This window comes from Hylaeus volcanicus, chromosome 6, assembly GCF_026283585.1.
Source record: "Hylaeus volcanicus isolate JK05 chromosome 6, UHH_iyHylVolc1.0_haploid, whole genome shotgun sequence".
NCBI lineage: Eukaryota > Metazoa > Arthropoda > Insecta > Hymenoptera > Colletidae > Hylaeus > Hylaeus volcanicus.
Genome location: NC_071981.1, coordinates 4924628 through 4943455, shown reverse-complemented (window position 1 = coordinate 4943455; position 18828 = coordinate 4924628). Strand labels below are relative to the sequence as shown.

General features: G+C 38.9%; 1 protein-coding gene across 1 annotated transcript in view; it reads left to right on the top strand.

Annotated features, from left to right (window-relative positions):
• LOC128879061 (probable G-protein coupled receptor CG31760) overlaps positions 1–8249 on the top strand; it is a 73632-nt gene extending 65383 nt beyond the window's left edge. Inside the window, exons 12-13 of the mRNA XM_054127876.1 lie at positions 402–642; positions 2813–8249. Of these exons, the coding sequence (XP_053983851.1) occupies positions 402–642; positions 2813–3093 (522 nt within the window). The 3' untranslated portion in view covers positions 3094–8249. The remainder of the gene's footprint in view (positions 1–401; positions 643–2812) is intronic.
• The last annotated feature ends 10579 nt before the right edge of the window (positions 8250–18828 follow it).

The following is an 18828-nucleotide window of genomic DNA, read 5'->3' as shown; positions in this document are numbered from 1 at the left end:
TCTCGTCGCTGTTCCGACGATCTCTTTGAGGACTTCAAATAGCCTTTGACACATTCTGCGGGCTCTAGCGGACTCTTGCGAAATATTGAACAGATCTTTCGAAAAAAAGAAAGACAGTTTTATAATAACAAAACTGTACAATACTGTGGAAACTAAATGAAAGTGATGAAAAGTGAACGGAACTGAAGGAAACTGTATACAATTTAAGGTTAATATAGTGTAGTCCACTTCCATTGAAAGTCGTCACAGCGTAGCTCGTTTTCACTCGAGGTTCCAACCCCTGTGATTTGTAGTGAGAAACTCTGTTCCATCTAACCATTTTCCACCTACGTTCATACTCCTCGCGCGCCATTACTCTAAGCCTGCGTTTAAACTTTGATCTTTTTTCTTTATGGTTTCAGGAGGAGTTCCGTCGATTTATCAATCAACTAGAGGTCCTGAAGGAGAAGAACGTTCTACTTGGTAACCACCACTTGGTGAACAAGCTTGCAGCGATGCAAGAAGCAGCGAATCGTGCAGAGACTCTGGTATCCACAATCCAGGCGATCTCCTCCAGTATGAGACTGAACGACCTTAACGGATCCACAGCCATAGTCGAAACGGATGTAGGAGGATCCCTTCAGACCGACGGAGATCAGAAAGGTGAGATATTAACTCCAGTGTTTCTAGTTTGCATAATCGTAGCATACAGGACTAACAAAAAGAGTCATTTTATGTCTGCTTTCGATACTTCGAAATTTTTGCATGCGTGCGTGCGCGTGTATAAATTGAATTTCACAAGAGTTCAAGGTAGACACAATAAAGTAAGCAATTTCACGCACGATGACATACGAATAACATATGTACCTACCGATAAACAATCAACTATAACGGTGTCGTAATTTTGCACGGTCAGCAGTGGTATATGTTTTGACATGCGTTGGTATTTCGACAATCTACAAGCATCAGGAAGTGTGTGCGAGCTCCTTTAAAAACCAGCCCAGTCAAGTGAATTCTCAGTTGAACGCAAAGTTTCAATATCGCAAGATGAAAGCCTCGTTCGCCCTTCTGCTGCTAAGTGTGGCTATGGCGCTTGCCATACCAGTGGCAAATATAGAGAAGAAGTCGCTTTCTGACGTGGACCAGGAAGAAATAAACCTGGAAGAAGCTAGCGACGACACGGACAGAGAGAAAAAGGCCACCCTCTGCCTAGACATCCGTACTGGCGAACAAGGACCCTGCAGTCAGCAGTCTCAACCGGCACCTCAAGTTCAGACCTTCAACTTCCAATCGGCTCCGCAGCCTATGCAGGCTATGAGCGTGATCCCAGCTCCTCAACTGATTCCGCAACAGTCCTACGTGATTCCTCAGCAGGTGGTTCCACCTATCAACACTTTGCAGATCGTCCAGCAACCTCAGCCTTGCGCACCCCAAGCGACCCTGAACATCATCGACACCAAGCCCGAGGAAGATGTAACCGAAGCTCCAGAACTAATTGAAACACCAAAGTTTGAGATCGCCACCCTACCACCCACCCCCGTCACCGAACCACCCCGTCGAGAACCATTGTCCGACTACGTCGAGCAACCCTACGACGAGATGGTCGTTGTCCCGCCGAAGCCTTTGGTCGTGATGTCTGAACCAACAATGTTCGGGATCCATCATTGCCCTCATCGTTCTCAACATGGTTATCCGTCTCATGTCTCTCAGTGCACCTGCAAACAACAGGCAATGGCTGCTGCCACGGCTGGCCATATGGGACCAAATCACCTGCACTTCATGGCGATGAGGTCGAACCCTATGAGAAATTTCTACTACAACTAGGTAATCGCTGACATGCAGTAGAAGGAAACAGGTATGTCTAATCGATTTGGATTACGGTACTTGGGAAGCTGAGTACGGTGGTTTGGAAATGCATGGTGTAATACTAATTTTCTTCTTTAACAGATGCAACCCATGAAATCTGAGGGCTTCTGCAGAGATACTGTCGAAGTGATATATTGAAAATTGCTATGAGATCTTATTTCACTGTATGCATTTGTGCACAGTTTTGTTCGAATAAAAAAGCGATACAAGATGATAGTGAAATTTCTTAATATTATTTCACCAGGAAACCCTACTCCTAACACCTAAACTTAGTCTACCTTGAACTCTTGTGAAATTCAATTCATCAAATTGTGATTTTGATTGTGAATTTGAAGTTTTCCTTGCTATCTCGATAGAAATGATAAATAGGAATTGAACTGTGGGCATATAGTAAATTTAAATCATGTCAGTATTATCGGGGAGCATGTAGCGGTTGTGGCTTGTCGGGGATCACAGGAACTTCAGGCGGCCTCGATTGCGGAGTTGGTCGCGTTGAGGGAACTGGGTTTTGTTCTAGCAGCTGGCACTACCTTGCCAGTTCACGAAGCAATCTTAACAATTTAATCCTCCAGTGCTGTTGCTTCCATTCCTTGCGCACCTGCATTGGCAGGCTAATTAGTTATTTAAGAACTTGGCGTCGATTGGGGCTTGAAATCATGTTCCCACTGATCCTCGAGTCTCTCCAACTGGTGATTCCCTCAAGATTGTTTCATTTCGAATTCGTAATATTAATAGTATCAATTGAGTAAATAATATCAATATTGTTATTGAAATACTGAGCATATTAAAATAATACTATTAGTAAAACTGTCAGTATTATTATTAGTATTGATAATATAAGTAGCATCAACAATTTAAAAGTTATAATATCAAACGGTATCATACCATTTTAAAAGTTCACAGAGCGGCTTAGTGAGCGGTGCCTGGATGCACCCATTAATTGCATGAACTGTAATTGTCTGTCCAGATACAGAACCCAAGGAGGACAAAATATGTCAGGCCTGCGTGGAGAAGAACACCAAAGACTCTCTGGTTCCACCAGAGACAAAAAAGAGAGTGAGGACCAACGACGTCGCCGTTTCCACTTCCAGTAGGCCAGCCACCGAGGATATAGGTACAGAGACCAAGGAGGACAAAGAGTTTGAGACTAGGGACAGGAGCAAGAGCAAATCCGGTCATGCCAGGACGCACGCCATAGTAATTAACCTGGACGATAAGAGCAGGTTCTCCGAGGAGGTCACAGTCTAAGAACACCGATAGTGTCCTGTGAACTTTTTCGGTGTTTTCTAATTCCGTGAATACAAAGAGATTCCGCTTCTAAAAACATGAAATTTCAAAGACTTTGGCGGAATCTTGGTTCAGTGTTTGTGTGTTGTTGCACCGTTTACCATTTTCTATCAGCTGGAAGCGTTCCCAAAATAATGTACATTTGTAAGTGGCAAATTCGTTCACGGACACTTGAGCAGACACTTTGAAAACGTTGGTCAAAACTACGATAATCGACGAAAGGCGAGTAATAATATTTTCAACGAAACCCGTTCCTGGAATGGGGACGGGGGCTGGGGGGTGTAGAAGAAACGACGATGGTAGTTTGAAGGGTATGAGAATTATTTCCTGCAGCACGACTTTGCTTTTCCACCATTCTCTCAGTTTTTGCACGAATGGCATTTGAACACTCACGGTATGGAAATTTTTAGTCTTTCAAACATTCAACGAAGAAATGAGAGAAGAGCGCTTCTTCAACGTTCGTTTTCAGAATGGAAAAGAAACAAAGTTCCAAGAAAACGCGAACTCATCCACCGCGTAAACGTTTGCTTTTTTTGAAAAACCGTTTGCAGAAATATGCACCGCTGATCTCGTCCCGGATAGAAAAGTTCTGCCATTTTTCAGCACCCTAGTTTTGGTTTTGTTGGCATCCATGAATCTTGAACCGTTTACACGATAAAAAATAAAAAGGAAGAAACAGAATCTATGGAAATTATTCGCTAACAATGTCTATTTCCATTACTCGTTTGGGACCCAAGAGAATTCGTTTTACGAGTCATAAAATTATGACAAATGGATTGAAATGGACGGAGATCATACTTGCAAATGTAATGAATCCAAGATGTCCACGCTGAAAGAATTTGTTTAATAATACGCGATTTTTTATGCCATAAAAGAACCCTCGTGGTTAAATCGAGGAATTTTGGATACTGCTACATTTCGTTCTGTAAATATCACTTTAGCCGCTTATTCGAGGTCTTCTGACGTATTTCTAAGTCGATTTGTAAATAATTAAACCGCTCTTCGTGGACGAGATGCAGCGAAACCGATCGATGCTGAGAGACGATGATTCTCGCTAGGGATGTTTGATTTTCAATCAATTTTCTAGACAATCGTTTTATTTAATAATAATAACCAAGTATGAGTTGGGGGGACAATGTTTGAAAAAATGATTGAACACATAGATTCTTGAGTTTATTTACCAGAATTGATCATCCCTAGTGTCTCTTTAGCTTTCGTCATATCAGTCCAAATTGTAAATAAATTGTAAATAAAATCACACGACGTGAGTTTACCGGTAAATTAACGATCGAGTTTCATTGTTAAGATCGTGCGTTAGATTTATTCAACGAGTCCGTTCGTAGTAGAGCGTTGACGAATGGCTAATGTCATTTGAGAAAGTTTGAATGCACCAGTGGCACATTCATTGAAATTTATGGTTAATTGAAAATTTCTTGGCCGAAGGGTGAGTGGACTAGCTGGACTGCGGAGGGATTATTTATTGATCCGAGTTAAACAGTTGCAAATTGTTAATTGGCAGAGCGGTAAGTGCACTTGCTACACCAGTGGAGAATAATTATGACCACAACTTAGAGACAGGAATGGAGGGTGTCTATCGATCGCACCAGGTTACGAAAATTCTGATATTTTTGGAAGAAACACTGTCTGATACCTGGATTAAAGCAGCTGTTCTACGTGGTGTCTCAAAGCAAACAGATAACCATTGAATTTGAACGCTTGAAACTTCTGTTGAGTGAATTTTTGCACGTTTCAAAATTTTATTAAAGTTTCGTACCAACAGAATTTATTGTCTAATATCTGACATTCGTATTCTCCCTATTTTCATCGAACGGTTCCTCCGCGTACCCTCATGGTATAGCGAGCTATCGCATATTTATTCATTATCTGACCCATGGGAGAGGGCAATGGTGGTGATAACATGAGCAAATGATTCACAGTCGATCGGCTCTGCGTGAATTCGAGTGTAAAAGCAACCCTTGAGGAAATGTGTGAATAACAATTTAGATCGATAGGGCCATTGGTCCAATTGTTGGTTAATCGTCGGCATTCCCCATTCGTCAACGTCACACTGGGACTCTACATGTTAAGTAAACGATTTAATTATGCATATCGGTCCCAGAGAGGCTTGATCCTCTAGGAGAAGAGAGGGTACTCTCTGTAATCATCGGGAAACGATTCACTGGCATCGATGGGGACACTTCCAATCAGAATCCTCTCGCCAATCCCTAAGGACTCGGTGGGTGAAAGGGTGGATTTCTATTTGTGTAGTTCACCTGCCATGAGGACAGGCGTGGACGTCCAGTATTTGACACTCGTCGCCTCACGCGTTTAGGATGACAAAGATAGAGTTGACAGATGGGTATGGAAAAGAAAGCATGTTGACAAGCCCAAAAGAAACATCTCTTATTGATACATAGATATTGAACTTCTAACAAGAAAGGAGTGACTAGCATATTGGGAATACATGAAGGTTCATAATTAGACTGCGGATTTTGTCCATTCATGTTAAAAACTAATAAATAACTACGAGTGATGGAATAATGTACGAGTATTCAAATGAGTCGAGAACAAGTTGACAAATTATACATTATGATAAAACATATCCGTACAAAAAAAAAAGTTGCAATTCAGAGCACCTCCCAATTATTTAACGAGCTAAACTGCTCTGAATAGATTACAATCTTTTCATGTCGCACGCCCAGATAGAAAGTGGCGGCTGTGGGTACTTCCCGAACTAAAATTGATCTCTTCAGCTAAGGGGTTAATCTAGCCACGCTATCGTTTTCAAAATTGCTTAGCTTTTAACCCTCTTCGACGAATAGAACTCAGAGACGAAATCGAATCCCGAGGATAGCTCTATCTAAAACGAAATCACGTTGGGGACGTGTCACCTTTGAGGTACTTTTTTGAACAACGTGCGACAAGATTGATGCGGTGTACTCGCACGCCGCGCGTCGTGCAAAATTCAACCGTGGAACGGGGAATCCCCAGTGTGCACGCGACTCTATCTCGCAAACATCTCGATTCGCGGTGCTTGATTGCGAAACATTCAATTTTCGTTTGTATTGCTTTATATTTTTATTTTGTTAACTACTTTTCTACATTTTCTCGAAGGTTTGCGTGATGGATTCTATACTGTCTCTTTAACGATATTTTTGTTGGCGCAAACCTGTGGAACATGTATACAGAGGGTTTCAAAACTACAGGTAGAAATTTGTATACAGGGTGGACCAAGTACGTGTAACAACAAGGCATAATTTCGTTTGCAGTCCGTTTAAAATCCAATCCAATAATATCATGCAACGATACCTTTGGGCTTGTAAAGTTAGAAATTTGAAGATTCTGAAGATTGGAATTTATATTCATCATGAATTGTCCGGTTTTAATTAATTATGCAAATAGACTTCGTTAAAGCTGCGTATTCCTTTAAGTACTTGAATTTCCATTAATGATCGCCATATAATTTTTGTATCGATTACGCTTGAATTAAGTCTTAAACTAAATCGAAATTATCTCTAATTTGGCTTCAACCTGGCCACTGTTCGACAATTTTGCGAAATTGTCATCAGAGTATATATCGACAGCAATTAACGTTTATCCAATCATCAAGTTACATCCTCTCCAGTGAAAGGGTAGTTCGTTTGTTTTCAATTAGTATGAAACAACGTGGATTATTTGTACCAGAATAACAAGAGAACAAATATTTTTCGCAGCGTTAATTCACTTTACGCCAAATTCGAAACTAGCCGCGCAACAGAATATAAAATAGTCTGCCATAAAAATCGCGTTTAAACAAACTACAGAGAACCGCGACTTTGATAAAAATTCTTGCCCGATTCGAAAACCTTCCCTGTGCGGAATTACAAAATTTGTTCCTGGCGATAAAAATTACAGCAAAGTCGTTATATCATAAAATCCAAAGGAAAGTAATTGCTAAGAAATTGAACTTGTCAATTTTTATCAAAGTCGTAAGACGAAGGCGAATGATGAAAGATGAATGTGTATTAATATTTAGCGATGGGAATTTAACGTCCTTTTTCAAGTTATGTCAGAGTTAATATTTCTTGAAATGTCAATGATTTGCAATCTGAATTTTAATTGCTCAAATATTCCCAATATTACCTCGAAATTTCAATTTTTCAAAGTATACGTGACTCTATTCATTTTTTAAAGTAATCTATTTAAAATGTTATCACATTTGAAACTTCCGAGGTCTATACAAATTGTCCATTTACTTGTTTCAATTAAAAAAATGCGTAAAACTAATATTTTTGCTGATTATTTTTCGAATCAATTATACTTAGACAAAGTGGCCAGCCTTGTTATTGTCGCTTTCAAATTTTTTGAAAGCTTTTACGTTAACGAAGCGATTAGAACGTTTCAATTCCATCCTTTTCATCTGGTTCTCAACTTTTCCTCGTGTATTCTCGCTGTTTTCGCGTAATTCCATTAGCGTTCACCTTTTTTCTCTATTCTCTGTTCCTTAAAGTGCAGCAGTTGCAAAGTTTTTCAACTCTGACAAACTTGAAAACTCTTAAATCACTCTGGAAACGTCTCCAATACTCCGTTGTATAATTTATTCGAGACCTCGATTCCTACAAAATTGTTTTATTCTCATCGTTTGGCGTTTAATAAATATACGAGTACAGTAAATACCGTCTTTGTGATGCTACGAGTCCTTAAATTACGAAGAGGACAACACGGAGCACCAAGAAGACAAAATTGACCGTAATAAATATATGTACATGTTGTTATTATTCGATCGATCGTCGAGTAAGTTCGAGTATGTGGGTTCTGTCCTAGGGTAACGCTGATTTTATGGAAACCAATTTTATGCGACATCTTTGTCTGTACTTGGGCGTGCCTGACGGGCAAGCGTGTCAATAAATAATTAAATAAATAAGAGATTGAAACCTCATCCAGCCTAATTATTTGACAAAAATCAGATCCACTCCTCCCAATGTTTCACCCGAAGTCCTTAGGAACTTTTAAGGAAATATAAGTATAATTCTCAATTTTATTTTATACTCCCGAGTGCTGTCAAAGTAAAAGAAAAATGAAAAAACAAGCGTTATTCAACTTTTGAGCGGCTCTCGGGAATCCCACTTAGAAAACGATGTCACAATGTCACGCGACGACAGCGTTTAATTTTTCATGGCTGGATAATTAACTTGTTGTTGGGAGACACCACCGATAAGCTTCGAATCGAATGACAATAGCAATTAGCGGCGGTACAGGCAATATACCCTGATTAATTTCGCGCGTGGTTGTACCGTTTGGCGTTATACCGCAGTTATAACAGTCCGCATTAAAATTGATTATGCAAATTAGATGCATTTCTCGGGGTGGATTCCGCTTGCGTGATTCAATAAGTGGCACGATTGTTGCCATTGGTGTCTCCAGGACGTTTCACAATTACACCTTCAAGTTACACCATGATCATTGATTTAGTGATACGGCCTATCAAGGCGACAAATCTCCTGGCGAACGTTCCTCATCAAAATAACTTACCCAGCCTGATAAATAATTCACCCCTGTACTTGCTATTATTATTCCAGTAAGTCGATCGGATTCTTTCGATGCGGTTCACTTGAAATTTGTTGGAAGTACGTACACGATGAGTTGCAATAGCATAAAATGTGCACATATGCGCATCTGTAGCTGATCGTCAGCTTGGATGAGACTGTGGTAATAATTAATAGGGGAGAAATTTACGAAATTCGAGGTGAGGATTATTATTATTAAGCCATGCAGAGGCACGATGCAACGAATTATTTGAACTGTGTCGTGACGAGCGCATTTAGTTGGGGCAGAACTGTTTTGTTCGAAGTGAACTGTTGCCTGTAACGGACACATTTGCGAATTCGTACTGGATCACTGGTTATTGGAATTTTAAATCCGGCAGCCTGGGAATTATATTCATATAAGTTTCCGCGCAGAGTTACAGGCTTCCAGGAACGATATTTCAAATTTGTCTGCACATTTGATGTAGGACAGGTTCCATCTGTAATTAAAATATTTCTCTAGTGTGTCATCTTCAGAAAGTCAATTTTTATATTCATTTTTTTTAAGTATTAGGTGTAGAAGTTAATTCAGTGCCTCTCTAAGGTAAATTTATGATTTAATTATAGCGAAACCGCACTAAGCTTGTACCTTAGAGTTATAAATTACAATTCCCTATTTTATTTTTTCTAACAGAGCGTTTCTTTTATGTCTGTCTCCATTTTTATATATGTGTACAGCATCGAAAACTATTTCCCACGAATTGTTTTCATATGTAGTCCGTTTCTATGCGCAAAGGCTGACAAAATGATTGCACAGTTTGTCCAGTTAGAATTCGTTTTCAATCATTAGAAAAACAGTCCACGCGCTCGTGTCACATGTATCTAATGGCCAACCGGTGTTTTACGACCCGGAAGAGACTAAAAGACGCTTTTAAACTCGTTCATGCCTCAAAATCAATAAACCAAGTGGTATCAGTCACGCTTCGAGCTGGTTCGAGGCACGTATCGACCCTTTTTATTACACGATCGAACGCGGAGGACCATTGTTCATCCTCAACAGCTTGCGCAATCACTGGGCATAAGTGTTTATGGAGCATCATTGAGTATTAATCGATTTTTTTTGGCATACTCAAACATTACTAAAGGAATGTATCCAGATTCAATGAATGCCAATCAACTGACCAATATAACCGAGCTAAGCAACTGGAGTGTATACCAAACAAAAATATGATTCACTGTTTTGCTTTGATTTGCAGCTTCCATAATTATGAACATCTTGAAAGACTGTTCGTTTATTTATTTTCAGTATCGGTTTATTTACTGATGTAGCGTGCAGAAAGAATTCATCGAGAAACGAATTGTATGGTAATGTTAATTGCGAACCCATTACCCCTGCAATGCTGCTAATTAGAAGTGTAACGAAACCGTGACGCGCAACGACACCGTTTCGATTTTCGGAACATTATTTATCTACTCATTAATCGTTATTTATCGCTGTCCGTGCTTTGTAGTTGTTATTTATGCTGCCGCAACGGCTTTCGCTAGTGATTTACAGTCCAATAATTTCAACTCACCTAAATAAATTCGATTCTACCCCAGACCTCCGCCACGCTCTTCCTATTCCAAATACGAGAAACGCTTATTATCACGACACTAATGCCATTTATTTCATCAGCTATTTATCGCCAGAGTTTAATTATTTACCAATAGGCAATTAAAGCCAGGTAATTAACGTAGTAAACATGACCATTGGCACTTCCGGCAATTCTGAGGTAAATTATAGTTTACCTTCAGAACTTTTAGCCTAATTAAGGTAAATCTGCTTTATCTGATGTGTTGAGCTTTTAACGAACAAATGGTCTATAGACAATGCCAAGACGAACATGGAAACGTTTAGTTATCTAAATTAATTAGAAGTCGTTTTAGAATCATGAAGGCTGTGTTTCGGTGCAAATTTGATTTCGCGAGAGTAGAATAAATCATCGGCCGCCAATCGCGCAGCGAAAAACGTTTAGTGGACGTTCGATCAACGATAGACGAGCTTCTGAAAAGGTCAATTACTCGTTAATCAATCTGTCATTGAACCTTGGATATTCACTTGCCACTATTCGATGAAAAATGCACGGTTTCGCATTTTACTCGCCATATATATTTAAAGGATGTAAATTTACTCCACCACAACCGTGAACATTTTTGAAAACTGTATTTCATGGAGTATGTTACAGAGAATTTCGAGAAACGCGTGTGCGCTGCACGCGAATGTAAATATTCCGGAATATTATTTCAGGTGAAAAGTACTTCGACAGATCTAGCCATTCGAAATGAATAAAAAATAAACATGTAGAAATGATTAACTGCAAAATTCGTCTCGCACGTTGAAATAATATTTGCAGTTTATTAAGCGCGATAAACAACGAATACTCTAAAATAACGCTAAAAGTGACCAACATAAAATTGTAGAATATTTCATAAAAGTGTAGACTGAAGGTTCGACAAAAAAAGAAATAATAGTTTTTTAACAGTGTATCTTATACGTTAAATGTAAATTACGAATTTTTGCTAAAAATAAATAAACAAGTTTGGCTAACCAGAAGATTCTTTATGCATATTATATATGTACTGCTCTATAATTCACAGTTCGTTAACCATCATGCATCCATAAAATATTTTACACAGGTCAGGATGAATGCAGATCAGATTTTAAACCAATTACTTTTCAACGATATACAAATCATACTCGATTTAAAAATACCTCAAGCTTATTTAATACGAACCAATTTCATGAAATACAATTTTCTTCTCAATTTATTATTTTATTGAAGCTGTACAAAAATTGCAATCATATAAAATAAGGATCAAAATTGTAGTGTAAAAAAAGAGCACAAAAATTTATTATAAAATTGTATGGCTTTTATGTCGTTCTCATCACTTTCTACTGGTAACGCGATCTATGCACATGACAAGATCCAGATTTTCCTCCTTCGCATTATCGACCCTCTTACTCCACACCCCTGACTTTCCTTACCGCTTTTTCCATGTCTGCCATATACATATATCGAGTAGGATTAAGCTCAACGGATATTCTTGTCTTATCTCTTTTTCGGTCCAAAGTCTTTCCATCATTTCCGTCCTGACTCTGACTCTGACTCTGACTCTGACTCTGACTCCGCAACTCGTTTCCTTGTACAATTACGTTGTTCTTTTTATTCCCCAATCAACCTGTCTTTTCCTTCTTCTTTTCCTCCATTCTACGTTCAATCTATTCTCTATTACCCGGTTGATTACGTACAAAGCGTAGAAGTTGATTCTGTATCCTTGCATTCGATCATTTTTCAATCAAAACGAAAGGACTAACTAACTAGAAAACACAATGGCGTTCGATATTACTCGCAATAGTTCTTATAGTCGAAACGGCACTAGCAACGGCCCTTGAGTTACGCTTCTTGCGCTGCAATTATTCTGCGAACTGTACTACATATTATTTGATCAAACGAAGCAATTGGTTAGAAGAATAGATCACAAATCTCGATTGCTGTTACTTCCGTCTTCGAAATGGCCAGTTCCGGTAGCGTAAAAATTCATGGCGCGAGATTCTTATGTAACCAGGCGCAACGTCCCGTGAAATCTTGCCAATTTCAACCGTCGTGTCGTTCGAATTCTAGAGTAACAAGCGATTCACGTGACCGCTGTACGAATACCGCTCAAGTATTCATCCCCTTTGGGAGCGACACCCAGAGAAGGAGATCTCTGGGAACTGTACGGGGTAGTTTTATAGACTCGGATCAAAGTCGATTTTAAAGAAAATTATATGTGTCTTCCGTGTGTAGGTAACGAGACTTTTCACTAACTAAGAAACTAGTTTCTACTTTCCTTAATTTCTACCTCAATATTCTCAAAAAGAATCATTTATTTTGTAAGAATTATAAAGAATTCCATCTTTCTGTATCTGATTCATTATTCTCCTCATACAATCGTTTTTCAAGATGAATTAAATACACATAACAAATCGTTTGCCACGATTGCAATTCACAACGAGTAGCGTATGCATTTATAAACAACTGAACTTTGTTACTTTTTTTTTTTTTTTTTTTTATTTTAGATTGCAACGTCAAGGCAGCACCGGATATTGCATACATTTCCGTACAATGGAGCGCAACATCAGACGCAGGTATACGACTAGAGTGAAATTTAAATTCGCCGTTGTTCGAATAATTATCAGCAAACGCTGACACTGTGTTTCAATTCTCAATCGTGTTATCGATCGATCGGATCCTTTCGATACGTTCGCGTTCAATTTGTTGGATGCATATGCGGGACGTGTTGCTGCTGCGCAAACTTAACGCATACACTGCGCCTGACTGGGTTGGGGTGACAATTAATATCGGAGAAATCTCGGAAATTCACGGTCTGAATTATCATCACACTATCCACACAGATATCGTTCGATAAATTATATGTTGTCGAAATGACCAGGTCGATGTACATATTCACAAATACGAGTAGAATTAGTAATTAGCGGAGCTCCAATAGGTTGACAGACGTGTGATGAGATTTTTCAATCAGGAATTATAATAATGGAATTAATTTCTAAGGTGATCATCTAACTCACACGTTAAATTAAAAGACTCGAGTTTTTACAAGTTATAACATCTGGGAAGAAAGGATTTGTCGTTTGAGTCGAATTTTGAAGTGCAGTGCTCTCGAAAATTAGGTATTTAAAAAATGTATAATAAATCCAATCTGGACAGGATAATAAAAAAATACTTAATCAGTGGCTAGTAACCTAGCAAAAAGAAACGAAAATAGTACACCAGTCGTTAGCATTACGTGTACAATATTCTCGATTAGAATTTATTTTCAACCATGCATCTACGCGTACGTGTCGCGTATACAGGACTACGAAGCGACGTTTTATGACCCAAAAGAAAATAAAAATGCTTTTAAACTCGTACCTGAAAATCAATACAACGCCTGAACAAACATTGCTAAGATTTCTTTTTACAACATACTTCCTTTTGTTTATATGTAACCTCCCGCTAAAAAGACATTAGACTAATGAGTTGATGAAGGTAGGATCAAATTACCATACAATCACCTTGTTAGCTCAAAAACACGGAACAAAACCAAAGACTTAAATAACCACGCTTTAATCATCTGGTAATGCTTCGTATCGAAAGACTAATAACAGAACGGATGAGCAAGGAGAGTGTAGATGAAATAAAATTAACGCAAGTTTATTTGTTTATTTGCTTTTATACGAAGGATTGCGTGTAAGATGTAATTTCTTCAGTAGTAGTTTCCTGACAAATCCGGGCTTAGGTGCGATTAATGATTCGTGGACTGGCTTCTAATGTAGGAAATTCAACTGCAGTCGAGAAACAGATTCTATTTACAATTTTAGTAAAGGTAATTATACGAAAAAGTGTGCAGTTTTGAAAGTAAGCTAGATATCAACAAACTTCTTACCTCTGTCTTACAATAATAACAGAAGAACGAAGAAAATATTTTCGACGGTAGATAAGCCATAAATCTTGACAAAGTAGTCGCAGTGGCGAAAAGCTGGAAATGATATCCATACTTTGAAACTTACTGCACACGGAATCTATGTATTATACCGTCACCGTTTCTGTTATGCTTATTTCTTGTCGACGTCGCGGCACCTGTCGAAACCACATTCAACCATCGAATCCTTCATCCCTAACACCCGAAGGTATTCATGCGTCCTTTTAAAATCGTTCACGCGAAATTAATAAATCGACTTTCCGATATTTCTTCTCCTGGCGTTATAACAGGGAGGCCAAAAGACGAACGGAAGAAACGCGATGAAATATTCATGTGCTTCGACGCGTCGAAGAGGATTGATCCTCTCCTCTCCTCTCCCCTCCTCCACGTGGCCACTAAGTTTCGCGTGCAAATACGCTCGAAAATTACAACGACTCCTTTGTTTCGCGGACCGTTGTTCGAAACTTCAACTATCCAGTTGAAATTATAATAACGCCGCGGAGTGCCGACCAACCCTCCCATTCAATTAACTCGCTGTTCTAATCCGTGGTTGTGGAATGCGAGTACAAATGAATAGTCAACCACCGACTCGAGGTTACCATTCATGATTAATTAGCCAACGTCGATTCAAGTCACACTTTTGCCAGATTAAATATTCCATTCGCGAACACGAAAAGAATTCCCGAAACAATGGATTGGGGTGTCGCGACAACCCTCACCGGATAATTAGCACTGATCGTGAGTGGGTCAGGTGAAATCGTTGGGCAGCCTCTGTGCTTTTTTCCATTGCGCCTAGCGGCAGGCAACTGTGACAGTGGCGGCACCAAAGGGAAACGCTTTCTCCTCGAATGGAGAATGGTGGATGAACACCATTACGGTTCACCACGAATTCCATACAACCTCCAGGCGATGCTTTCAAAGGTCTAAGGTACGAGCGCATCTTTCGACGATTTCCTCCGCGAAAAGAAAAATATCGTGTCGTTACGTTTCACTTGCTACCGTGGAGACTGTTAACTTTCCGAACGCACATTTCAAGCGACGCAACAGTGGATTCTTCTGTTATTCTTTTCTATAGAAACATCCGACTGAGACACGAGGCAGCTAAATCGCGTCTTCCTTTTCGTTGTATTCCGCCGGCAGCAAAGTGTTCGACATTCTAAGATGAGACCATTACAATCACGAGCTACAGATACCCCAGCAGCTTTTCCCAGGAAACGCTTTCAAAGTTTCGAACAACGAGTGGCTCGCGTCGAAGACGAGACACGTTCCCAACCGAGCAATAAATATTGATGACATCGTTTAAGCCCGACGGCTGAACGCGAAATGAAGTATGAAGGAGACCAGGTTGAACTGGATTTACCATAAATCGTACGTGCCAAGGACTCTAAGTCCTCGGTACGACCAGGGAGAAAAGAATAAGCAGGACCAAAGTTAAAGAAGACGAACGACGACCCAGTTCTTCCTCGGTCCTCTCCGACGCTAAGTCCTAATGCAAATATTCTTTTTCTCAGACAGCATTCTTTTTCCTTGATCGACAATCGAATATTGATTGACTACTCTGACAGCAACCTTGCGTCTTCTCAGAGAGGATTGGAACCTTACCTCTTGGGTATTTGTTTTGTTGCGCATCGTGATCTAGAATCGATTTTTAGACACCTAAAAATCTTGCTTCTATGGAGTCTTGTTCAACCTTTAGTTTATCCTGGAACTTCAACTATTCTATCCATCAAGCCAATGAATTCTTAGAACCTTGTTAATACTGACCAACACGAATCCCAACACCCTTTTTGTAATTTTTTATAAATCACTCGCGTCACGATGGCGTATATTCTTGGGTATCGTCTTGCCAATGAAGCTCGCCACAATGAGATCAAAGGATAACCCATGAAATCCAGGGAAAGGCCGGAAACCACGAAGTTAGGCGACACTGGCGGCGTTGCTCATCGTTTAAGACGGAATCGTGCCGTTTATATCCGTGGCGCACGCCAACCTGAGCGCATGTTAGGTTCATACTGCGTAATCCGGACGTTACGTGCTGTTTCTAACTATTAAGCAGCGTGTCTAACTGTTCTGTAATTGGAAGGATTAAAGCCCCATTCGTCGGTACGAAATTTACGCTCAATTTAGTCCATTTTCCACAAAATAGAACAAGGCCGACGATAAATTGCCAAGGACTGTTCTGATCGTTAATTGAATGTACCTTTTTGACAGGCAATATTGTATAATTATCATCGTAACACGTGCAATGTTTTCATAGTTGAGAATACGTACCCAATACCTACGTATATGCCACTCTTAATTAAAACTTGGAATAACGAATCCGCACACGCATTCAAATATTCACAAACACAACGATATTTGCGTTAATCTCGGTGATTAGGCAAAGGAAAATAGCACGGTGCGGTGTTATGATAAAAGAAGATTACAAAGAGGAGGTTTTACTCGGTGTTTTATAGTAACAAGATAGCGGAGAATTGATGACGTCTGAGGAAAAATATAATAAGAGTCTAGTTTCCACGATTTCTACATTTTTATTTTTATATTTTCTAATATATTTAGAGGATATGTTAATATATTAGAAAATATAAATATATATTTCTTACTATTCTTGACTGTAATACATTCGTTACAGTGTTATTATTAAGTACAATCGTTTTGACTAAACTCAAACAATTTTTCAATTATCACTATGAAAAAGTTTGCTAAATTGTTTAGAATTTTATCATTTCCCAAGGCTCACACCTCCACCCTTTCGCAGTCATTCGCCCGTTGCGAAAGTATGAAGAGCAAAAAGGAGGACGCATGTCTCTGAATTGCCTTTTCCCGAGCATATTCACGCGTGACTGTCAACATGAGCGTGTTTTGCGCACACTGTGTAGTGTCGGGGAGAGATTCCACCACGGTGAATAACGGAGCATATTGTTCGCGGCATAGAAATGAGGGAAAATCTGAATAGAGCCGGCGTTCCGTATTCCTTACCAACAGCAATCTGTAGATTATTCGGAGCGTATTGCATTTTCGGTTTGGTGTACAAGTCCAGAGGGAATTTATGAGTCTGAAAAACTTTCCAGTGTGATACCACGTAGTCTGCGAATTTATACCTAGTGTTACCTTACGCGAGTACATTTTTTTAGCATGTCTTTTTTAGCGTTTACGCTGCCCGACGGTAAATATTGGAACACCAAGGCTGTATTTGTACAAAATGTTGTATTCGTCGTAGAATTTGTGATTACCTTCATTTTCTGGGTTCAGAATTTTCAAACAATCAACATTTTTTTATTATTCATTATGATTCTTTATTCTTTGAAAAATATTTTAGAACTAGAATCGTAATGACACGTGTTTCTGCCCATTTCGAAGGTAGACGTGGAACATCGTTCACCGTAAATTTTACCTCACACTTCCCTCGAACGGGGACCAATGTTTTGGGAGAACGAAATGTTAACCTCCTGTCATGCAGAAATTGCTGGAACGCGGTCTCACGAATCGATGGATCGCGTTTGGAACTCAATGGATCGCAGGAAATCATAGATATTTCCATTTTTTCATTCCTTTTTTTTTCTACTTTTTAGATTGCATTTTATGGTTGTATTTCAAACGCGAGGTAGGCAGAAGTGATATAACATTCTTCTTATTTCCATTTGACGATTGAATTTCAAATTTGGAAAATGGATCTCCACGATGGAAAATCCGTAGCAATTTTTTCATGCCATTTCCTCTGTCCGATGGAATTGCGAATAAAGCATGCTCCTCAATCTTCTCCAACGATTGGATTTTTATGTAAACATAGTAGAACGTGACAGAAGCTTAGTATGTATTCCTTTTCTTGTTTTTTTTTTTCTATGGAATTGTTATGGCGTTGAGATTTATTTTCGTGTCTTTATATGTCTTTGCGTCGATTATTGGAGAATTGGGAACTTTTACTCAAGTTATGATGGACAAAATCGAAATTCCAATGGTTAATTACTATACCAGGATTATATCTCTGGCCAGTACAGCAATAAATAAAACAAATGTTTAAGGGTATCTAACAATGATCATAACAATCTATTAGATAATTCAAATTCCGTTCTTCAATTTGAATTTTGTTAGAATCGAATCGAACGATTCCACGCCGAGTTGCATGGTACAATGAGAATAATATTTAATAATTATATATTTAAAAAAAACAATTGTTTAAGAGTATCTAACAATGATAGTAACTACCTATATTAGATAGTAGAAATTCCATTCTTTAATTTGAATTTTATTAGAATCGAATCAGACGATTCTACGTCGAGTTAGGCATTTCAAAGTCACATACATTATTATGAAAAAAAAAAACAATTGTTTAAAAGTATCTGACGATGATAATAACTATGTATTAGGTAGTAGAAATTGTACCCTTCAAATTGAATTTTGGTAGAATCGAATCGGACAATTCCATGCTGAGCTATGACACCTCAAAGTTTCCGATTTTATAGGCAATTATAAATGACTGACAGACGTAGTGTGCTACATGTATACATATGTATACAGCCATGTGTCCTTGCAAGGCCGTTCCATTTCCGAGAAATACTAGTAAACATTGTAGTATTTCCTGGTTGGGAAACGCCTGAATGTTCTTTAAATGAGAAACATTATATCTATTTTATCCTTTCGAACGATTTGGATGAAATTTGATATACAGGGGTTTTCGGGATCGCTGATT